The 25,480-nt window shown below is 35.3% G+C and overlaps 1 protein-coding gene and 2 long non-coding RNA genes across 33 annotated transcripts in view; 1 reads left to right on the plus strand and 2 right to left on the minus strand.

Moving 5' to 3' along the window:
• Positions 1-5,002, minus strand: part of LOC141378661 (uncharacterized) — a 53,641-nt gene extending 48,639 nt beyond the window's left edge. For both annotated transcript variants that reach the window (XR_015478860.1, XR_015478859.1), the window contains exon 1: positions 4,966-5,002. This is a non-coding gene — a long non-coding RNA (uncharacterized LOC141378661). The remainder of the gene's footprint in view (positions 1-4,965) is intronic.
• Positions 5,003-6,220: 1,218 nt separating this feature from the next.
• Positions 6,221-7,892, plus strand: LOC147837207 (uncharacterized). Of its 2 annotated transcripts, XR_015478857.1 has the most exons (4): positions 6,221-6,361; positions 6,486-6,525; positions 6,609-6,691; positions 6,841-6,974. It is a non-coding gene; the product is annotated as an uncharacterized LOC147837207 (long non-coding RNA). The 2 variants fall into 2 exon arrangements; XR_015478856.1 differs by lacking the exon at positions 6,486-6,525 and having other exon boundaries at positions 6,221-6,445; positions 6,590-6,691; positions 6,841-7,892.
• Positions 7,893-9,234: 1,342 nt separating this feature from the next.
• adcy8 (adenylate cyclase 8 (brain)) overlaps positions 9,235-25,480 on the minus strand; it is a 160,563-nt gene continuing 144,317 nt past the window's right edge. For 28 of the 29 annotated variants that reach the window (XM_087238561.1, XM_087238556.1, XM_087238567.1 and 25 more), the window contains 5 exons: positions 19,712-19,870; positions 14,024-14,170; positions 13,730-13,822; positions 12,159-12,273; positions 9,235-9,858 (listed from right to left, as the gene is read on the minus strand). In XM_087238561.1, the coding sequence (XP_087094687.1) occupies positions 9,374-9,858; positions 12,159-12,273; positions 13,730-13,822; positions 14,024-14,170; positions 19,712-19,870 (999 nt within the window). In that variant the 3' untranslated portion in view covers positions 9,235-9,373. 29 annotated transcript variants of the gene reach the window in all.

Raw genomic sequence — 25,480 nt, forward strand, 5'->3', positions numbered from 1 at the left:
GTGTATAGTTTAACTTTCCTTCTGAACAAAGATTCACTGGAAATTGTTCTAATGGACATAGATAGCCAGTTCCACATTTTAGGACCTACTACAGAAAAAGCTCAATCTCCTTTTGTCTTCAAATTGGATCTGGGTACTACTAGCATTTTCTGGTTTGATTACCTTAAACAGTCTGGCCATTTAATACCTTAAAAACATACACTAAAATTTTAAACTCAATTCTAAAATGTATCGGCAACCAGTTTAGGGAGCACAGGATGGGGGTAATGTGTTCAAACTTGCGGGTGCCAGTAAGAAGCCTAGCGGCTGCATTTTGGACCACTTGAAGACGATTTACAGTATATAGGACTGGCCAATACCCACATCAGTTGAGTTACATTAGTCCGACCGTGGTGATATAAACGCATGGATTAATCTTTCGAATTCCGCATGAGTTAAAAAAACTCTTCACTTTGGCTAAAAATCTCAGATGGAAAAACTAGAACTACTGCATTTACCTATTTGTCAAATAGAAGGACAGAATCCAGGATAAAACCTAGATTTCTTACAGATGATTAAATGCAGTTAGATAAATTGTCCAACATTTGATTCAGCTTTCCTGAGCCAGCAAGAGGTCCAAAAAGAATTGCCTCAGTCCTATTTAGTTTAAAAAAAATATTTGACATCCAAGCCTTAACCTCTGACAAACAGGCAGACAGCACACATGGCCCAGCACTCTCATTTTGTTTGAGAGGCACATTTGCGTGTCACCAGCATTAAAGTGAGAAGATAAACCATACCCAAGGGAAACATATACAAACAAAACTAGGGGGAGAATAGGGGAAGAATATATTTCAGGGGAACCCCACAAGTTAATCGCACTTTCGATGATATACATTAATTAAAGTCCATCTTATATTTGGTACACACAGTTTACTGAAGAGAGAACTACATTCTACAGGCAAATGAACTCTCAAAAAATACATGTACTGACAACTGCATAACAAATTTCCATGCATTGACTATGACCTAATCTTAAATGTACAACTAACTGAGATGTATTTAAGTGAAAATCAGATTTCTTTAGGTTCTCTACCCTGAGAGAAATTTTTGATTGGATTTACAACGTTTTTTTAAGGTAAGTGGTTGCAAACAATGTACAGTTGAAGTCAGAATTATTAGCCCCCCTTTGATTTATTTCTTCTTTTTTTTATATATATTTCCCAAATTATGTTTAACAGAGCAAGGAATTTTTTTGGAGAAAGTCCTATTTTTTTATTTTTTTTTTGCCTACAATTATCTACAATAAAGTTTTAAATTTTTTAAATACCATTTTAAGGACAAAATTATTAGCTCCTTGAAGCTATTTTTTTCCCGATAGTCTACAGAACAAACCATTGTTATACAATAACTTCCCTACTTACCCTCCCCTGCGTAGTTAACCTAATTAACCTTGTTAAGCCTTTAAATGTCACTTTAAGCTGTAGAGAAGTGTCTTGAAAAACATCCAGTAAAATATAACTTACTGTCATCATAGCAAAGATAAAATAAATCAGTTTTTAAAAATGAGTTATTAAAACTTTTATGTTTAGAAATGTTTTGACCAAATCTTCTCTCTGTTAAACAGAAATTGGGAAAAAATAAATATGGGGGCTAATAATTCTGACTTAAACTGTATATGGGCTGAATTTAAACAAACCTTTTTTTTATTTGTTTGTTTAAACACAGCTGCTTACCTTAGCAAAATATGCAGAAATCCAATCAATCGTTTTTTCCCCAGTGTATTTCTCTGCAAGAAATTAAAGGAAATGTTGCATTGACTTATTAGTGTTGCCAAATCTGGCTGGAAATGAGAGCAAATATATAATAACCAATCCAAAAAAAAAAACACAGATTTTTATAAGAAATACATTTCTTATTGGATGAAAATCTTGCTATCAATTAAATTGAGTTCATCCAATCCATTATTTTTTGAGTGTATATGACTCACCCTTACCAAATCAACCCAACCAATCTAAATTAATGATTTATTATTTTTTTTTTTTACAAAAAAAAGCTATTCAGGCCATCTAGAAAAATTGTATTTATATTGCAATATATATGGTAGCTAAACAAAATATCGCAATGTCAGCTCTAGTACATACAGAGGCGGATTTAACCAATGAGCAAGGTAAGTGCCCGCTTAGGGCGCGAGGACATCTAGGGGCCCCCAATAAATTTCTAGAAGTATTAATTATGCCTATAAACTATATATAACATAATTTTCAATCATATTTTGTATAGTGAGTCAAACTAATATTTTTTTAAATAATTAAATATGATTCAATATACAATAAATATAATATTATTATAATAACGTAATGTTATGTAGGCGAAGCAGTGGCGCAGTAGGTAGTGCTGTCGCCTCACAGCAAGAAGGTTGCTGGGTCGCTGGTTCGAGCCTTGGCTCAGTTGGCGTTTCTGTGTGGAGTTTGTATGTTCTCCCTGCTATCACGTGGGTTTCCTCCGGGTGCTCCGGTTTCCCCTACAGTCAAAAGACAAGCAGTACAGGTGAATTAGGTAGGCTAAATTGTCCATATTGTATGGGTGTGTGTGTAAATGTGTGTGTGGATGTTTCCCAGAGATGGGTTGCAGCTGGAACGGCATCCGTTGCGTAAAAACTTGCTGGATAAGTTGGCGGTTCATTTTGCTGTGGCGACCCCGGATTAATAAAGGGACTAAGCCGACAAGAAAATAAATGAATGAATGAATAATGTTATGTAATAATAATGTTCTGAAAAAAATATATCCACCACCCTCAATCATGGAGCAGTCCAGCAGTCAAATTTATATATAAAAAATATATTGTTATTTTTAGTTGTAAATTAATTTTAGAGACATCTAATTATTGAAAACGTGAAGTTTACATTGAGATAAAACACAGAAGATTGAGTGATATAAAAAAAAATTGAATAAAAGTAGAAAGGGTGCATTTCACGGCTTGGGACCCCATGCTGGAGTTGCTTATGCTTAGGGTGCCCATAATCACTAAATCTGCCCCTGAGTATGAAAGTTGCACTAAATTTGCTGTAATTTTTAATAAGCTTTAATAAGCTTTGTTTGTTTCTGTAGACACTGTTTTAGAAAACTACCTTTTACATTCATATAAATTATTGCAAAAAATAATAATAATAATAATCCGGACATGTTATGTGATTATTACACGTATGTAAGCATCCAATGCTGAGGGAAAATCTGCAAACTGTTCACAGATGGCTTGTCAAGTAACAAACACATCACACACACACACACACACACACCCTACAGTGCCACAGCTGAGGTCGTATTTGTGCCAGTTTTCAGGCATTTTAACTCTTTGATCTTTGAAAAACAATTTTATCTCTCTTTCCCTCTCACTCTTCTCCAATCTTTTAAAAATCCCCTCACATACCACTGTCATTCTTAACATCAAAGCTTTGCACCCATCACCATGGCAACTGCTTCCATTCAAAAAATATAAAATAAACAAAAATAAAATATAAATTAATAAATCACACCCTCCCTGATTGGCTGTCAACGGTGTGACAGAAATGATGTGATTATTAGCCACACCCACACGTCTGAAATACAGTCGGAAACATGTCCGACTGACATATGGAGATCTGTTTCCATGGAGACAACACCTACGTAAGAGAGTGGGATGAGGAAATTAAAGAGAAAAGATACTGATGAAACAGGAATATTAAAATAGTAAATATATAGGAAAATATCAATATTCATTGGATTAAACCTACTATTTACTGTTTTTGGCATTTACTATCATTATTAATACACATGCACACATTCACTCACTGTATTGCTTAAACCTGCTAATATGTAAAAAAGACACAAGTTAATTTTAAGCCAACATCGCCTTCTACAGGACAGACATGCACTTACACCTCAGCTCTCTCCATATAAAATTAAGAGACCACTTACATGTGGTTTCACTAAATAGAATAAATTTAAAAGGTGTGGGTTTGAGTAAAGGTTAATGTTAAACATTTTTTACAAATAAATATTTTTTTTCAAATAAATATGTTTTTTGTCATTTAGAGCATTTTTAGAGCATTTATTTTTCTTTAAATAACAGTTGGTCAGAATAACAAACGCTATCTAAAATGCTCATCTCAAAACAGCATTTTTAATTATTTTATACAAAAAAACAACAACAAATAATTACAAAATATGTTTGAGAAAAACAATTTTTTTCCTTCTGAATAAAGCCTGACATTTCTACCAAATTTAAAATAAAATGTAATTTACATAAAATACCCAAAGAGATGTCCGTATTAATTTTTGGACAACACAATACAAATGTTTTATGTTCAGAAGAGTAAAGAAATCAATATTTGGTATAACTTACTAATTCAGATTTTCAACCACATCAAATGAAAACATTTTCTAACCTGATCATTGCCATTTCCTGAAACAAAAACCCACTAAATGGCATTTTAAATGTAAAATATGGATGAAATACAACAATAACCAGTGAATCCAGAGAAACCGTGTCTCTTAATTTTTCTATGCATAAATGTGTAGGCCTACCTCAGACTCATCAGTGCACAAGTCTATAATTCTAACATTACTCTAGATAAAATCTGTTGCACTATCTTTAACTAAGCTTTCTGTCCTCAAATAGCAGATTCCAATATTTTTTTACAAAGCTAAAACAAAAGGCCTAACTTAAGTTAGCTTTTTTCCTACCTCAACTATAGCCGTAACCTTATTCTCTAAATAAACATTTTCGGTGTCAAAACATCTGTTAGGCCTATAGATCTTGAAAATCCAAAATAAAGAATGCTATACTCGTGACATGTCCTTGACAGGCTGCTTCGAACAGAACTATAGACCTAATAAATAATGAGCATATCCAACAGGTGATATAAATCATTTAACTACGCTCATGTCCAAAAATAAAAAAAAATAACCTCTGACATAGAAGACAATATAATGATTATTGCCTACCTGTAAGGAGTTATGATTTCCCGCGTGGTCGCGTTTCAGTTTGTTGTGCATTCGCGGTCTTTCAAGCAGGAAGGCTTCTGATTGGCTGTTAATGCTAATTGTTTAAACGTAGGTGTTCCACCTGCAAAATCTAAACCAGTTGTTTACTCACTCATTTCCTCACATTTCTTCGCTCTATTTCCTTTGTTTATTCACTCACTTTTCTTTGGTTTGATCCTCTTCTCTTTATCAGTCACATATAGCCCAAATAATAGGCTACTCTACACATATGTTTTACCAGCTATTTACCTTTCTGCACCAACCTTGAGAATGAACAACTTTTGCAACCCCTATAGGGCTAGGAAACATCCATGCAATCTCCCATTCACACTCACACACTACAATAAATTTACTTTATCCAATTTCTCTTTACTGCAAGTTCACATCTTCTCATTGGAGTTTTTCAGAACACTTTCCCATGCATCTAAGGAATTGACCATGTCCGTTATGACTGTTCAACCCTCAGTATCACCTCTACCTTCTGCTAGCGACAATTATCAGTTCTGAAATTTTAGTTTGTCTCCAGAATAAAACCAGCAGCACAAATGCTTAAGTTTCAAACAAAAATAAAAAACAACAGAAAGGCTGAACCCCTTATACAGTAGTTGAGGTCATTATTTTGTTAATATCACAGATTTTACCAGTAGTATTTTAGAATTGATGTGTGCATGGTGCTTTTCCAGAAAAAAATACAAAACGTCGTTGACGTTGTGAACAGCGCCAATCAAAAATTTAACAGTAAAGTTGTTGACGAAATTTACCAGTATTACTGAATGAACTGGGCTCGTCTCCGATAGGGCCTATTTTTTTACAGCTTTTTAAACCAATAAACAATACAGGTGATACAAATTTGCTGTTATGATGAAGTCTGCAGAATGACATTAAGGATAACAACACAGTTCTATAAATTGCTCAGCACAATTTGGATTTAATTGTAAATTGGTGGAATCACTTTAAGAATATTTTCCCCAGCAGATGAATGATAAAAACATTGAAAGCTAATCTGAATCCAACCTGCTTTAAAGAGCTTAAGAAGGTCAGTGTGACATCCTGGTTTCTGTTTTGTATGTTTTAGTTCTGTTTTCATGTCATTTCCTGCTCACCTGTTTACCCCTAATCTTGTTAGCCTTTGAGTTAATTGTCTCCACCCTCTTGTCAGCTTGTTTAGTTAATTGTTTCCTTGTGTATTTATACCCTGTTCTGTTAACAATTCATTGTCATTAATTTTTGGTCACTCCTATGATGTCTGCGGTGCTCTTGTTACTTTGCTTTGTTTTAGTTTGGTTAAATAAATGTTTGTTTGGCTGCATCTGGATCCGCACCTTTGATTATTCCCTGCTTCACGCCAGACGTGACTGTCAGTTCACCCCAATACTTAAAAAAATGCATTCCAAACAGTTATACACATGCACAGGGCATGTTTAGAGGCTGTGGATTAAAGGTAATATGTTTGTAAATAATTTTCATTTTCATGCACACAGGTACACATTATTGCATACCTCTGCATCTTCGGGGCCAAAGGTATTATTTTAGTTTTGCCTCTAGATGTTTCTTTACTCTCAAAGTGTTGCTTTCTGTTAATTAGCATTTTATGAATCTTCAAGGACCATGGTTTTACATTCAAATCTTTTTAATGCTCTACTGATGAAAAAAAGTCACCCGCACGTGCACCTTGAATGGCCCTGAGGTGAGTAAATTATTCAATTATCCCTCAAACAGCAGTAACTTATAATGATCTCTATGGACTTTTAAGATGATCAGCTAAACTAAGCATTTCTGTGAATTCTTTTCTATTTTAATAACCACCTTTAATTCATTCATTCATTTTCTTTTCAGCTTAGTCCCCATCTGGGATTGCCACAGTGGCATAAACCACTAACTTTTCCAGCATTTGTTTTATGCAGCGGATGCGCTTCCATCTACAACCCAACCCTGGGAAACATCCATACACTCATTCACACACATACACTATGGTCAATCAATTTTAGCATTTCCCTCTTTTTGGGGGAAACCAGAGCACCCGGAGGAAACGCACGCGAACGGGGAGAACATGCAAACTCCACACAGAAATGCCAGCTGAGGCTTGAACCAGTGACCTTCTACCACCTTTAAATCAAAGAAATATAAACGTTCTGATATAAATCTGCACTTGTGATGAACATTGGTTAAACTCCTCTTTGGCATCTTAAGTAAAACAGCTCCATATGAAGCACATACAGTAAGGCCCGAGACAGAAATGATGCATCCGATTTTACAAAATAAAGACATTAGGAGTTATACTAACATGAACTAATAATGAACAATACTTGTACAGCATTTATTAATCATAGTTCAACATTTATTATTAAAATAATAATTTAATAATCCAAAATGCTTGTTAATATTAGTTAATACACAGTGAGTTATCGAGAACTAACAACTCTATATTCATTAACTAACATTAACAAAGATGAATAAATACTGTAATAAAGGTATTGTTCATTGATGATCCATGTTAGCTAATAAATAAACTAATATCAAGGATTTTAAATTAAAGTGTTACTGAAGTTAGTTGTGCATAACTCCCACTGCATCACAGGCTTATAAATAATAAGTTGGACATTAGTGTGTTGGTGTGGACAATACTATTGTTACTATTCATGATTTAAATATGAAAAGCCACTCTTCACAAGACAGTGCTGATGAATTTTGATGATCATCAGCATCTTAAAGTTTTTAATAAAGTTTTATGTTATATTATATTTGCATCCAATTATTAAAAAAATGCATATGTGAGGTGTTTTAAATGTAGCAAATATGGGTGGGAAAGTAAATTTGACATTGTCCTCTGTTCTGATTCTTTTCCTTTCTTTGAAAGTCGTGAAAACGATATCGTAGAACTTTTCCTTTTTTTATTTGAACAATTAGTCAGTGCTGAGGGTAACACATTACAAGTAATGCGAGTTATGTAATAAAATTACTCTTCTAAGTAATAAGTAACGCATCAGTTAAAAAAATATGTAATTTTATTATACTTTTTATTTAAATTAATTATCTTTTAAAAAATAAATTGCTGGACTAAATAAACTTAGTAATGGTGAATCACCCAGTCAGTGATAGAATGCATTCATTATTTTCAACGCATCTTAGAAAAAGAAAAGGGGATTGTCCCACAATATTTCACAGCAATTTGTAACGTTTTGATTGAGTGGCTAATTTGTATGAAGTCGTACAATCTCATTTGTACAATTTGCTCATCCGTAATGAAGGTTGGGTTTAGGGGCAGGGTTTGTAGCCACGCCTCTTTTTAAAACTCTTACATTTTTGTATGACGGAACTCATAGGATTTAGCCAACCAAACTGATAAAATGTAAAATAGTAACATTTCCTCGTGAGATCAGGCTGGACTGCCTCAATAAACAGTAATTTTACATAAGACGAAAAGCACAAAAACAGCAAACACATTGCTTTAAACTTTCATTAATCTGTACTGTATAGCTCAGGGGTCAGGAAGTGCTCCGAAGATAACATTATCCTAATGAATATTATTTTATGTGTTTTTTTTTTTTTTTTAAAGTAAATGAATATTATACAGTGCGATGTTAATTGCAAAGCTCCTGAAGTTCTGAAATAGATCAAGCCTCAGCAAAGGTCAGGAAAAGTAATGCAAAAGTAACGTAACACATTACTTACCATAAAAAGTAACGCAACTAGTTACTTTTTTGGGAGTAACTCAATACTGCAATGCATTTTTCTCAAAGGTGCTTTCACACTTGGTTTAATTGCCTGTCCGAACCCAAGTATGATTGTCCCCCGCTTGTCACCTTCTTGGCTGCTTTGTGTTCTCACCCTCTTTTTTCTTTCGGAACCCTGGTACGCTTGCATCATAGAGCTGCTGTTGTGTGTACAGCGATTGCTAGGGGATGGACGGCCATGAGAGCCAAGTTCAGAAGAGATTGTGCACACTAGCTAAAGGTACCGTTCTTTGATGTAAAATGAACCCGGATGCAAACCGAAAGTGCTAGTGTGAAAGCACCCCAAAAGCAACTTTCCCAAACACTGCAAATAGGAATGCAAAACAATGTGATTGTAGTACTCTCCCAGTCACTGCTCTTAAAGTTTCCAAACTACGACAACTTCCACTGCTGGGAAACCCGTAAATGTGAAAAGGTTCAAATCAGACAGGGCACGATTGCTTTGTCCAATTCAACCATTATTCTGTGCTTTTATCAAAATTAAGCCCAGACCTTCTTTAAAAAAATTAAACCCCTTTATTGTTTCTCAAATACAAAAGAAATACAAAAAGAAACACAGACAGCAAGAGAGACAGTCAGTGAGCGGTAGCAGTCTGGACTACAGCTCAGTCTTTTGGTTAAGTGCGTGGTCCATTTTAGGCCAGATCGCTTTTGTCCGTGACCTCGGCATGACTGGTGTCCGAGCCGCCCGGCGCCAGCAGAGTCCTGCGGTTGTAGTGGCCCTTCATGATGCCTGAGTTGTTGTTTTCGTTGAGGATTTGTTTCTGTTTCTGCCGGTTGAGGGACTGCACCAGGCCGAGCACCACGGCGGCCAGCGAGTACTGGCCCGTGAGCTTCCTGGGCTGCAGGATGAGCGGGTTGGGCTGCACGCGGCCTATCATGAAGTGTGTGCGGATCTTTCCTTCCTGCTCACTGATGCCCTTCACGTAGATCTCACCACGGTACTCGAAGGCAAAGCCGCGCTCGTTCAGAATGGCATAAGTCTCTTCTGGGAGCTGGATCTTACCGCTGACGCCTGTGCTGTCCATGCGACTCGCCAGATTGACCGTCTTCCCCCAGATATCGTACTGTGGCTTTTTAGCGCCGATCACTCCAGCCACCACAGAGCCGTGTGCCATACCTGAGAAAGAGAGCAAACGCTGTGTTAACACTTCACTCTGTCAGGAGCTGATTGTGGCTGATTGTGGCTTTTTTTAATGGTCCCATTAAATTAAAATAAAGTTTTGAAGATGTTAGTATCAGCATTGATAGATTTTAAGATATCTATAAACTAGTGTGCTCCAAAACAGTGACAAAATTTGTTTAGAAGATATAAAACTGATATAAGCATGTAAAGCTTGTAGTTTGTCACTCCCACCTTAATGGATCAACGGTTTAATTCATGTAACCTCATACTTCAGTTTCTCATCAAATCCTAACCAATCAAATGCTCTGTAGTATCGGCCATGCCCCGCCCCCTTCAAGACGCATCTCATTTGCTTGCTGCGCTTGAGCTCAACCACTCTCACTGGCAGACCAGTGATAAAACAAAACGCTATTGGCTGTTTTTTTAAAAGGGAGGAGCTAAACTATGTCCCACCTTCTCTTCGTGTTTCAGTTGAGATTGCTCCAAATATCAGAAAAAAAAATATTTCAAAGCACTTCATAGGACCTTTTATAAATTCAAATCCAAAAAACTTAACACATAAACCAAACTTATTACCAAAGAAATGCACAATGTACAAATAATTAAATGTCAATAAATAACAACAAAAGTAAATTTGGTTCAAAACATTGAAATATTAAAATTGTTACATTTTAGAGCAAAATAGCTTTAGGAACAAAGGTGGCTCTTGTCTGAGATCTGAAGTCGTTGTCTAGAAAAGAGCCATTCAAATGCTGAATGTAGAATATGTGAGTGGTCCTTTATAATCTTGCTTGTCAACCTGAGCGTCTGTTAATCACATATGTATGAAAGAGATCTAGCTAGAAAATAATTTTAGAGCACACTGTAACAGCACTATGTAGTTGGTTTCTATTTTGTAAACTGTGTAAATTGGATTAGAACTACAAACGCTGGTGAAAAGTGTAGATAAACTACAAACATGATGGATGCACGAGACCAACCGTCAAGTAGAAAGGCTTCGGTAAAGATATTTGAATGACTGTTAATTAATAACTAGTCAACTGGAAAATATTTAAATCACATTTTCTGTGTTATTGCAACAACAATACTGAACTTGTATAAAGTGTTTGGACATTAACATCTGAATGCAGAATTATCCAAAGTCCTGAGGAGATTTCTCTGCATGAAAGACTCGTGAATGAGAGATTAACCTGCTGCTGCTTCTCCAATAAGGTAGAAAGTTAAATATAGCAGAAATGTGGATGATGTGTGGATGATTGACAGAGCTCATAATTAAGCAACACAATAATCTGTTAATGAGGAAGTAGTATGTCACAAAGCTTAAAAACTCTTCTGTTGCAAATTAAAAAGTATATACTTTCCCTTCACAAAAAAGTACATACTTTTAGGGTGTAGCATAAGTATGTGAATTGGAATGCTGCAATGAAAAATGTGCAGAGCTTGTGGTCCTCCAGGAACGTGGTTGAGAAAAACTGCTGTTAACTAATAGAATTTAACCAACAAGAAATGGAGAATGTAACACTACTCTTTATGAAAGAATGATAAAAAGACAACATACCTGTAATGAGAGAATAGTTTTTTAATAAGTAAAATCAGATGAATAATAAATCACACACCTTTGGAGAAGGAAAAAAGTTCAAGACAAACATAATAAACTATTTATTAGAATCTAAAATAACTTTTCACTAATTTTTATATTGTATTTTGCAAGACTTTTGCAAAGTTTAGTTTTCTATCTATTTCTATTTCAATTTTATTTTTTATGTATCTTAATACTGTATATAAAAAGTATGAATTGAACAGTTATTTATAGAAAAATAAAAATAAAAATTTAGATTTGTAGGTGCACCTCGATTAAAAATACAAAAGAAAAAAAGAAGAATGGTGAAAAACTACATTACCCATAACCATATTACCCATAACATAAAGAGTAACAATGGAAACAGCAATAGTGACTGCCCACTCTTACAAAGCACTGCAAGATTCTCTTGAAACCCTCAAGCAGCCTCAAATATTAGCAAATGTTTAAATATTTTGCAATAAAAAACTTTAAATTTAACCTTCAATTTTTTTCTTCAAAATCAATTTTTAAATCAAATGATGGAATGTTGCCAATCATTTCGAGGAGGTTGTTTTGATTCTCTTGAAATGCCTATTGGGAAAAGCAATGGAAACATTTTGTTTTAAAACTAAAGCTGATAAAAAAGTCACTGTCAGTCACTGTTGCTCTCCATTGTCACTTTCAAGTTTGTTTTTATATATCATCAGAGTTCAAATGATTAAATGACTCTTACCGATTCTGAGCTGGAAGTTGTTAAACGAATGCTTGTTGATCTCCTGAATGCTTTCATTCAGAGCAATGGCGAAATCGGCCAGCGCACACAGATGCCCCCATTTATCCTCACATTGCTATGGTAACACACACATATAGAAAGATTAGTACACAAACACAAACCTTTTTACAGATCTTAAACTACAGGCACTGCACATTAATAAGAAGACATCAGATAATGTTTTAGCTGTGTGCAAGTGTTTAATTATTCACTGATCTCTATACAGTGCAATTGAGTCTCAAAAGAGGGGATGAAAGTGAATGAGAGAATCTGGATGGTGATAATCTCAGCTTGAACATACCGATAACCCATATCCTATAAACATTTAAATTAGGGCTGCACAATATATCGTTTCATTATCAAAATATGCAATAGTCACATCGTAGATTTTGCAATTTTGATTTATGATTATAACTAACTGGGAAATAGTTTAATAGCAATAAAAAAAAAACTACTGAAAGCACATCTATTGGGAGCAAGATGTTGTGAACTAAGATTGATGTAAATATCTCGATGCAATCAAGATTTATTGGCATTTTAGTCAAAATGGCACTTTTATTAAACCTATTAGCATTTCATTGCGAATATTAATAGAAATATCCTCTCCAGAAAACTATTCTGCACTCGTTTTGGTGCAGATCGGCTGAAAATTTAAAAACTAGTTAGCAAATCTAGACTTTTCAAAAAATCCAAACTATCAGAAAATTTGACCCATGTGGCGATTGAATCCAATGGCAATGCAACACACTCGAATTATCAAAACTTGAATTATCAAGATTATTCTTCCAGCTGTTAAAAGTATATTTCTATCTGATTGTAAAAATAAATGTATATTTGAATTTTCGGAAATAAAAAACTGAATTTAAAAAAAAAAAAAAAAAAAAGATTATTCTTCCAGGATTTTTACACTCAATCTGACTTCTGATGTAAACTTGCCATAAAATGAGAATAAATGACTGCCTCTAGTGTTGTCATTCGACATATTTCTTTTTCGTTTACACTTTATTGCCATCTGACTTTGGATTTTGAGAATTGGGACATCAACTAATGTACAGAGATGTACACCAAATTACATAGATTGTGGATATAAAGTAGTGAATGCGAATGTCATTTATTTACTACAACATGGCCTACATCCTCTAAAGTGCACTTTAGGGAGCATTTTCAGACACAGCTTTGGTTTATAAAGAGGTGTCTCAGTGTGTGTATTTATATGATTTACGAGGACTCTCCATAGACATAATGTGTTTTATATTAGTTATCATATGGCTTTACCTACCCCTACCACCAAACCCAACCCTCATGGTAAACCTGTGGCAAATTTTGAATGTCAAAAAACCCCATTAAGTATTTTGAATTATGAGGGCACAAGGCATGTCCTCATACACCACCCTAATCAATCACAACTAGGTCATACCCATGGCATTATACAATTGTGTGTCCTCATAAATCACATAAACAAGTATGTCTGTGTGTGTGTGTGTGTGTGTGTGTGTGTGTGTGTGTGTGTGTGTGTGTGTGTGTTTTCATACCTGTTTCTCAGGAGACAGTCCTGACACAGCCATGTACGTGCTGCCGATGGTCTTAATCTTCTCGATGTCCTGAAATCTTTCCTCCCCCAGCAGCTGTGCAGAATCACAGTCTTTAAATACCACAGGTTACATACATATGTGGTATTAAACTTTCATCAGCAGCTTCTGAGCAGGTGTGATGAATCTTTTTGACAATAGTGAACTGTCATTGAATTTTAAGAAACATATAGGTGAATAAATAATGACAGATTTTTCTTTTAAATACATGTGTTTGTGTTTTGGCAGGATTCTGACCTCATCAAAATCAGCGATGATCTCGTTGAGCAGCCGCAAACACTCCACGCCCTGGTTATTCATCTCCGTCTGAGAGTAAAAATCAGCAAAGCCTGGAATGGAGGCGAACATCACTCCCACCGTGTCATATGACTGCGAGTAGAGCTCCTAGAAGATGGAGATCACACAACAGAAACGTCAGATGAGTCCAGTTTCATTTCACACAACTGAGATTTAAATCAACAGTGAAATGTGGCTCTAATGAACTTCAGAACAGCAGTCAATGCATGATCTTGCTGAATACGTTGACTTTTAAAAATCTCTCCACAAGAGGGCAGTGCTGCTTTATATGTAACACACTTGACTGACTCAGAAGTGTCAGGCAAAACCGATGCACCTGATATTTTATATATACTGTAATGACAAACAATATTTGTTTGAAAATGTTATATTACAACAAATACGCAAATAATTCATAAGAGCAATAAAACAAAAATTGTAAAAATACATTTTATTGCTTAAAATTTTTATAGACTATTTTGTGGGATGTAAACAAAAGCAATGGTCCCAAGGTATTTCTTGTTTTGCATGTTTAATTTTTGTATAAATTCCGAGAATCCAAAAACAGCCACATAATGATAAATGATACTATGATAGCTGTTTTTACATTAAGTTATGATTGAATTGCCTCTTGTTACAGTTATGAAATAGTTTGATAACAAGCAGAAAATGTTCATGGGCCAATGACATGACCACAATTAAATGGTCTCTAATAATATTTATAGTAATATCTATTTATAATATATATCTAGATATCTAGATATATCTAATATATTCTCATTTTCATTTAGTAATTTAAAAAAATCTGACTAAATTAAAAAATAAAAGTCTGCAAAAACATTTAATTATTACATTTGTATATAATATGCAACATGAACACTGACCGGCCACTTTATTAGGTTCACCTTTTCAACTGCTCGTTAATGCAAATTTCTAATCAGCCAATCACATGGCAGCAACTCAATGCATTTAGGCATGTAGACATGGTCAAGACGATCTGCTGCAGTTCAAACAGAGCATCAGAATGGGGAAGAAAGGTCGAGCCTCACAGACACACACACACACACACACACACACACACACACACACACACACACACACACACACACACACACATTGTAACATTCCTCAAGCTTCTGACCTAATACCTACTATATGTAAGCTCTAATGCAGTTTTTCTCAACCATGTTCCTGGAGGACCACCAGCTCTACACATTTTCTATGTTTCCTAAACCAAACACACCTGATTCAGATCTTCAGCTCATTAACACAGGCTGAAAGACCTGTAATGGGTGTGACAGACAAAGGAGACATCTAAAACATGCATTGTTGATGGTCCTCCAGGAACGTGGTTGAGAAACATTACTCTAATGCATGCAAAGAGCTTCTATCCCCTTTTAAAGGGAGCTGTGATCAATAGCATGGCCAATATTACGGCAGGTTAAATACGGCCTAAACATTCAGCACCTCACTGAGACACCCTAATGACGCATGAAGTCATCAACACATGCCGATACTGCTGACTGACCGTATTGGGAAAAAAGTCAGGTACTGTTGAAGACAAGTGCAGAAAACAGATAATCATACACTAAATAAGTCTTAGACACTAAACCAAATGACTGCAGTGCCCTTCAACACTGGCACCTCTTCTGTGTGTGTGTGTGTGTGTGTGTGTGTGTGTGTGTGTGTGTGTGTGTATCCCAACAAAAGAGGGATAATTTTCTCATCTTAATAATAGCAGATGGTGACGTAAATCATGGTTCACACAAGCGCACACACACACACACACACACACACACACACACACACTTACAGATAGGCACACACTTACAGATAGGCACATACACATTTAGTGTCACCAGTTAAATCATGCCTTAATACTCCACCTGATTATAAAGAATGGGATAATTAAAGCAACTCAATACACTCTCACACGCACTCACACACACACTCGCACACACATACAGGCTTAATGAATGCATTTTTTTATCCGTGAGTTATACAGCTCCATTATTTAGCCTCCCTATTGTCTGATTGACTGACAGCGGAACATTCCAGAAATAAACTGAAGAGTCACGTCAGGACAACAGAGCTCACAAACTCACACACACACACACTGACTGCAAAATCAAAAGAAAGGGCAAAGGAATAAGAAAAAAAAGGGAAAAAACAGAAAGGTTGACCTCTGAGTGGTAATTTCCAAAATTAAAGCAAGAATGAACCTGCTGTGCTCCAAACTTTATGCCAGCTATCCACATTAGTTGAGGTTAATATTGAAATTAAGCAAACGAATAAAAGACTATAAAATATATGGCATTTTTTTGTTGTTAATAAGCTAATGTTTATATTGGCCTATTGGTTTGTGTGTGTATGTGTGTGTGTCGTTGGGAAAAATCTGGGAACCTGTGGCCAATATACAGATTTATACAGAACATTCCAGATGACTTGTTAAGTTTTGCAATAGTAAAGATGTTGCGTACATTTTCGTAACAGAGCTACACACACAAAAAAAAAAGATTATCTGTGATTGGCTAATAACATTTCAACTCCCTAAAACAAAATGACTAAATATGTTCATCTGGAGCTGTTTCATTGTAAATAAACAGTTGAAATGGTCAGTAAAATGTTTTAGTATTACTATTAGGGATGTGACAAGATCTCGTACGACAAGATCTCAAAAGATTAAATCGCGACAAAATTTCTTGTCGGGGTGAAAACATGTCTTGTGAGTTGTGATGTTATGATGGAGCATGAAGAGTGAAATTAGCACTGAAGATTGGAGGCAAAATTGAATTTGAACCGAACACCAAGTGCTTTGCACACACCTGACAACCCAGGCTGCCTCTGTGTTGTGCGTCACTCGTTTGCTTGGGCAGGTGTGACTTAACCGTTTTTTTTTTTTAGCGACTACAGAGGCTACAACTGCAGCCATACACATTAACCATGCATCATAAACATGTGATGGAGTAGCACTTTAGACATGCTGAAAGTCATAATCGTCGTAAACACAACTGGAATTAAGATGTGGAGTATTCCTATTCCAGTTGCATGTAAACACCTTAATCAAACTATTACAATCGCAAAGGACTTTAAAGTAAAGTTTATAGCTAAATATTTAGCAGTTTTTGCATGTACTTTATGGCATATAATTCAATGAAATAGAAGTAAACTAACATTCATTACAATAAAAAAAGAAAACAGCTAAATTGTTTTGCATTTTGTGTTCTTTTTTTTAGTTGAATAAAAATCTATTTTCCATTCAAATATTAGCAAAATATTTTGCAGTGCTTGGATGTCCTTTACTGCATATAATTTAATAAAATTAAAATAGAAGTAAAATAACATTCATTACAAGTTGATTTTTAAGCCTAAACAGTTTGTAATTTGTGATTCATTTATTTTTTTCAGTCGAATAAAAGACTTCTTATAAAGACTGTAAAAATATCGTCTCGTCTCGTTCTCATGAACCCAATCTCGTGTCTTCTCTCGTGAAGTAGTCTCATCACACCCCTAATTACTGTTATTATTATTTACAAAGGATAAAATAATAGTATACATTAGAAAAAGCTGCAAATAATTTATCAAACAGCTTAGCCTATTGAAATTAATAGCTATTATAAAAAATTGAATTAAGTTATCAAATCTCATTAACCTTTTGTTCACTGTATAATTTAAACATTCTTAATAAAGAGCAGCGAATGAATCTGTTACGACTAAAGTTTATTTATTTTTTGTTGCACATTGTTTGCGTCTTTTTCTTTGCCTCGCCTTCTTTTGTTCCTTTCTGTTATTCCATAGGCCCCCATTCTAACGTGATCCAAGCTCTGATTGGCTGCTGGTCGTGGAGGCTTTTAAAAAGGAACTTCCGGCAGGGTTCAGGAAGCTCATTTGTGGTGTGACGGTTGCTGGGAGTAGAGAGCTCTTGAATTTTCCCTACCTCTCCGGCCAACAAACCAACTTTTAGTCTTGTTGTATGCTTGGAACTTTTTAAAAGTTTAAGCTTGTAGGGGAGGGCTGCCTATTTATCTGTCACTTTTGACTTTGTTTATTTTACGGAGGAAGGTAAGCTTCCTGTATTTTTCTTGACATATTTATAGGTAATTTAGTTCATTTACTTTGTAGATTCTTTATGTTTGTTATTTTCGCCTGTGGCCACCCTGAAGAGATGCTCGTTTAAACTACTATTTTTCTATACACTCTCAGGAATAAAGGTACGTGAGCTGGGGTGGTACCTTTTCAAAAGGTACACATTTGTACTTAAACTATCTATATTGGTATCTGAATAGTATATATTAATACCTACAGATTTTAAGAAGAACACTTTTGTACTTTTTAGGCACAAATATGTACCCTTGAGCTATTAATGTGGACCTTTTAGGTACAAATTTGTACCTTTTGAAAAGGTACCACCCCCATGACAGTTGACGTACCTTTATTTCTGAGTGTGTATAATAAATCTATTAAATTACTCTCAATTGAGTGCCCGAGATTGGTTGTCGACCGAAGTGGGATCTTTTGCGTTAGTTTTTTTTTTTTTTGCTTGGGAAATCCACCCGCAACATTTTTTTGTTTTGTTTATTATGCCCATGTTGTTTTCCCTTAGACTTGGGGCGTAATAAATCTCTCATTTGATCACATAAAATGAAAAAGGTATCACTTTAAAAATGCACATGTCATCTATATTGAAAGCAATTGATTGCTTTATTGCTTTATGCTAATTTATGACAAAAATTTGTTGTGTTTAAAGGAAAAGCCACCGATATCGACATGTTTAGATATTATTATTTTATTATTATTTTAATTATGTGTATATGTCTGTTAAAACATGCACCCAAAACCCAGAGTGTCCACTTTCGCTCCGCTTTAAATGAGTTATACATGTATATAATTAGGTGTATACAGAATCCGTTTGGGAAACAGCATCTATAATCACTATGGAGCACGTCTTACATCATGGACCGCTACATGGACTGACTGTTTTGAGGATTTCATAGGAGGGGCAAGAGCACTTGCAGTGAAAACGAAGGGAATCCAGACATATTTATAATTATTTTTAAAGTGTTTTCATGCCTAAATAAAATTAAAGCACAGAACAGATTCACATTTAAGAGCAAGGGGCATCCCCTGGTGGTTTGGCGGTATGGTTTCGGCTCTTTAATGTTTATAGCCACCGTTCACAGAAAAATATGGAAGAAATATGGGAAAATACCTTTACAGGATGATATCGAGAAAGAAGTGCCAAATACGGGAGAATCCCGGGAAAAACGGGAAGGCTGACAAGTATGCTAATTGCTATTTGTTATTTTTCAAAGCAAAACAAATAAATGATTATTGGAAGCATTTCAGTTTATCATTTTCAACTTTCATTGAACTAAAATATACACCATTTCTTACAGAGTGCACTGACCTTACCAAATTTGACTGATTTACTTTTGTCACGTACTGTATAGTCATTAGTGATTTATGCATGTATTTTAATTGGTTTTGACTTGCGCAGCTAAAGCTGTTTTAAAGAGAGTTGACTGTCATGCTAATTAAGAGGCCAGAGAGTGAAAGTGGCAGTGATTCATCGTCTCCTCGCATGTTCTTGCTGTCTAAGTGCTGCCATGTTTTCCCTGTCAGACTGAAGGAGTGAATCTGTCTCTCTACCTCATTGTCTCTGTCTTTCTCCAGGAAATGGCGAGCGACGTGGCTGGGAAGAATGTTCCGGAGCATGTTCTCATTGTGCTCACGCAGCTCTCGCATCTCATTTATCTCTTCCTTCGCCTGCACACGCCATAGGAAGTCCAGACGAGCCGTATATTCCAGCTGAGAGACAGAGAGAATAAAGCCGGTCAGACAACAGAGAGAAAAAAGCACCACAAGATACATTCAATCAGCATAAACAAGCACAAACACAGGACTGGACGGTCAATCAGAGTTACAGGCCCATGCCTCAAAGTCCTTGACAGGTCAGGGAAAACATCAATACACACTTATCATCGCAAAATATTTGTCAATATTAATGCACAGGATGTTATGAATTTGTCTAGCTACTAAACTCGGAACAGACAGAGAGAAAAAGAAAAGAAAGTAAGAGAAGAATGCCTTTATTTAAATATAGCTAAAATACAACATAAATGGTGACATTTTGTGAGATTTTTACAATTTAAAGTAACTGTTTTCTGTTTTTTAAATGCTGTTTAGTCCTGTGTTGCATTTCCAGCCTCATATCTCCAGTCTTCAGTGTCTCATCCTTTAAATCCTTTACACTGTAAAACCCAACAGTTAACCTTATCAAATGAAATGAGTATTTATATATATATTAACCTAGTAGTTAGGTTAATATATAACCGGCAGATAGCTCTCTCTGCAACTATCACATGGTCGCCCACTTTAGCTAAGCAGGGCCCGGTCAGTACCTGGATGGGAGACCACATGGGAAAGCTAGGTTGCTGCCGGAAGTGGTGTTAGTGAGACCGCCCAACCTGCGGTCTGTGTGGGTCCTAATGCCCCAGTAGAGTGAAGAGGACGCTATACTGCTCAGTGAGCGCCGTCTTTCGGATGAGACGTTAAACCGAGGTCCTGACTCTCTGTGGACGTTAAAAGAGAGTAGGGGTTTAACTCCGGCATCCTGGCCAAATCTGCCCACTGGTCTATCATGGCCTCCTAACCATCCTCATATTCCAATTGGCTTTATCACTCTGTCTCCTCTCCACCAATCAGCTGGTGTGTGGTGTGCGGTCTGGCGCAAAATGGCTGCCGTCGCGTCATGCTGCACACTGGTGGAGGATGAGGAGACCCCCCCCCCAATGTGCAAAGCGCTTTGAGTGCCCAGAAAAGCGCTATATAAATGTAAGGAATTATTATTATTACTATTATTATTATTATAGTTAACTCAAAATTTGCTGAAAGTTAAATTTTACTCATTTGAAAAGAGTTTTGAACTCAGTGTTAAAGATAATGGGTTAATTGAATACTTCATTACTTCAACTTAAATGGAGTAAGTTCACAGTACTCATATAGATTACTTTTTTTTTTACCTCAAATGGTTTGTAGCAATCGGTTTCTTCAAACAATTTGAGTTGCATTAACTTATTCATTTTTACAGTACTCAGTTGGTTTGAGTTGTCTTCATTTATTGGGTTTTACTGTGCTCAAATTGCTTCATTTACTCAAATGGATTAAGTTCACAGTACTCATTAGGATTAGGTTTTGAACTTACAGTAAATGGTTTGTTGCAATTGGTTTCCTCAAACGATTCGAGTTACCTTAACTTTTTGGGTTTTACAGTGTATGAATAATTCTAATTTATTAATTTGCTGTTAAATAGATTTATTATTATCAACCTTGATCATTTATTCATTAAAAAAAGCATTTATATAAAATAGAATGATTTTTTTCTATTATTTAACATTATAAATGTCTTCAATGCTTTAATGTAGCTTTTGTTTTTCTTTTTCTTTCCTTTTTACTAAATCATTAAAGTATTAATTTCTTTAAAAAAAAAAAAAAAAGATGGCAGCATGAATCATGTTACAACATGTTTCATGTTGAAAAAAGCTTTCCGTATCAGATAAAAACTGTTAGTTTAAATTATTGTTTCACAAAGATTTACAGCAGTTTTATAAATAGCCCTGAAGCTATTTATGTTTGTGCACCTATTCTTTGTTTCTGTATATATTCTGTATATGTATATACTTTTCCCCTTTTTCTCAGAATAAAAGAACCTAAAGGTTATTAAAATCATAGTCTGCTAACTGTTTATTTATTTATTCTTTCATTTATGCTTCAACCCCAGCCCTAGACATTCGGGGTAATAACAAGTGTCATATGAACTTCCGAAAATCATGTTAGCACAGCGGTTTGATCCTCAAGAAAAAAGAAATATCATCATTTAAAAAAAAAAAATACTTATTAATAAACCCTTGATAAAATTTGCATAATATTTATAAAAAATAATATATATAAACAATTTCAATACAGTATTTGAAATCAAGCATATTTTTTACACTGTGGATGCCCTTCCAGCTGCAACCCAGTTCTGGGAAATATCCACACACACTTATTTACACATACTACAGCCAATTTATTTATTTAATTCACCTACAGTATAACGCATGTTTTTGGGCTGTTGGGGAAATCAGAGCACCCAGAAGAAAACCCACATGAACACGGGGAGAACATGCAAACTCCACACAGAAATGCCAACTGGTCCAGGTGAGACTCGAACCAGCAACCTTCTTGCTGTGAGGGTACAATGCTAACCACTGAGCCATTGTGCTGCCTTCTTTTGCTTTTCTTTTTACTAAATGAAAGTATTAATTTCTTTGAAAAAATAAAAGATGTTACAGCGTGTTTCATGTTGAAAAAAGCTTTCTTTTCAGATAAATACTGTTCGTTTAAACTATTATTTCACCATTACAGCAGCTATCATTTTAGTATTCAGAGTCAAATGATCTTGCAGAAATCATTTTAGCATGCTGGTTTGATTCTCAAAGAAATATATTATTATCATCATCATCATTTTTGTCAAAAAGATTCAATGTGCAGGACTTACTTATAAACCCTTACTTAAAATTTGTATTATATTTATAAAATGATTATACATCTAAAAATGACAATACAGTATATTTTTATGTTTTTCCAATTTATATATACAGGACAGTAGAGTTGGGACAAAAATATGTGTGAAGCAGAGAGAGTGGAAAAGATTCAGCAAAAGACCCTTAACGCTATGTGTCGATGCACTAAATCACTAGGCTATTGGCACCAATGACAATACTGTGTTATTATTTGACAACATGTTATCAGACTTTTATAGAATCACATATTTAAACTAATATAGGCTACAGAAAGGGGCAAAAAAAAAAAAGCTTTATGTATCAAAAGAGAAAAATGAAAAATGAGTATAGGTATATCTAATCACTGTCAGCAATAGTAGGCAGATAAATAGCAAATACAAACTCAGCAAACATTGAAATCCAGTCACTGGAAAAAAAGGCACACAAAACCTAGCAACCAGAGGAGGAAAGCATCCGTAGGTAATCAACGACAGAAGAGATACAGAGTAGGGCACTCTCTCCTTAGATGTGGAAAATAACTCATGATAATCAGGAACAAAAATGTCCAAATGCTTTACCACATTGTTTCTAAAGGTCTTTATATACAGTAGGTTCATGTTCAAGGCTATTCACAATTAGCACTTGTGTGTTATTTTGTAGTTTTTTGTTACTATTTATACTGCCACATATTTAAAGCAAAAATACCAATCATTTCATTCATAAGTGCTACATCTTATTTTAAAGGTAAGAAGTAAAATTCTGCTTATTTTAAACATTTCTGCAATGGAATTATTTTTCTTGCAGTTTTGAGTAGTAGCAGCCTGATTTCATGAGGAAACATTATTTTACATCAGTTTCAAGAGTTCAAACATAGATGTTTCTTGATGCTATTAGCAGGTTTGGCATGCTGTTCCGGGAGAGAACTCAAAGCTTGGAGATAATTGAGCGCAGGCCTCCTGCCTGGTCAATTAGCATGTAGTTGGGTCTGAGATCAGGAAGGTCTCGAGATCTCCCCCTGGTAAAGAAGGACCTGGGGTTGAAGGGGGGATTCCTCCAAAACAAAGATAAGGTGAAATTGGTCTATTTATTGTAAGCTTGGATCACTCTGATTGGATTTTTACTGATCACAGATGAGGGACCAGCCACGATCAATCATATCACATGCTCCTCTCGAAAGTAGTTTGCAAAACTTCACTTACTGGCTCATTCGTACAAGTTTAGTCGTATGAAAATGTATGATAAACCTAACTGTCACTGGGGAATGAGCAAATAGTACTAAATTGTATGAATTACATTGTACAAATTCATACAAATTAGCCAATAAATCCAAAGGTTACAAACTGCTGTGAGATATCGTTGGTATTAGGGGTGTAATAGATCATTGCTGATAAATATGTACAAAGTATGCCACACAATTAACGATGCATGTGATCTAAATATTAATTAAAGTTTAACCATCATCTGCATTGCCATTGGCCATGTGCATTCTGACTTAGGGTCTTTGCACACTGAAGTCTGATATTTCCGTTTTTTTCTTATTCATATTCGAAACATTCGTAATGTAAACAAACCTTGCACACTGAGTCCGATGTGTATTAATTAATCCATTACGAAAAATGCAAAAAAAATTCTGAGTCAGTTCAAGCAGTGATATGTTGTTCTCCTCTCTCTTCTACAAAGTAGAAAAAGATAGAGGAATAGGCTACATATTGTGTTTATCCAATACAGCATAGAGAGGAAGGAGAGTTCAGCTTATTATAAAAGAGCTGCGCTGGATTATCCCAAAATGCAAAGTTTATTTCAGGAAATCAGTGGAATTTTAATTCATTGTTTGCGATACTTCACACATTCACGTACGTAAACAAATTCTGTACAAAGACTGGCAGCACCGTAGAGATAATAGATGGAAGCCGCGTTGACATCTCAAAGCATTGGAATGAAAGCATACCATGCTTCCTTTTATGACTATAGGCAGTAAGTCAAACGTATAGACACACACACCCACACACCAAACAGCAGTAGGGCAGAGGTCACTGAATCCAGTCATGGGTTCTTAAATATCTGCCACATTCTGTCTTTATTTTATGCACTGTGTTTGTCATAAAGTTATCTATAGCTCAAATGACGGCAATGTGTTTAGCTTACCCTTTAGCTTGGTGGCTCTGAACTGTCAAAACACCTCTCAAAGTGCTTTCTCAGATGCAAAAAGTGGAAAAAAAAAATCGAACCCGGTGAAGGAGGCAGTGTTTTAATAAGATAGACACAATGTGAGGTTGAATTATTTTTTTAACGTGTAAAAAATTACAGACAGTGTGCAATAGTGATTGAAACTGTTAATCAATTGCTCTTGACTACAGAACTTAACTTAATAAGGATTATAGTATGAGCTTATTTAAAGTCCAGATGAAATCAAAACTTACATGAGATGTCTTAAAATATGTCAGTGTCATTTTCACACCAGTAAAATTTTTCTAAAGCCATTTTTAGAAATGTATCTTAAATAGCCTTATTTAACTAAGGCCTAGTCCTAGCTTAATCTAAGCCCTGTTTGTGAAACTGGGCCTTAAAGTATTAGTTTTGACATAAACAATTAATCTGTGCAAGTGAATCAACTAGGAAAGAAATAAAATTCTTCTTGGCAAATCTTAACCAAAATACAACAATTTGCTTTCGCTCTGGAATGGCAGTCCTTCTTTGATGATGTCAGATTGAGTTTTTCCAAAATATGCCCAGCCAAGCTCCCTTCAACTGTTAATGTTTTAAAAGTGAAAATAATAAGTGAATAAAGGAGAGGGGTCTGGATGCCGACTCGGTGCAGTTGCAATTTAAGCTGCATGCAATGCTTTTTAATGCGCTCACCTAACCCCAGAGTGAC

The sequence above is a fragment of the Danio rerio genome, chromosome 2 (genome assembly GCF_052040795.2).
Source record: "Danio rerio strain M-AB ecotype USA chromosome 2, GRCz13ab, whole genome shotgun sequence".
Lineage (NCBI taxonomy): Eukaryota > Metazoa > Chordata > Actinopteri > Cypriniformes > Danionidae > Danio > Danio rerio.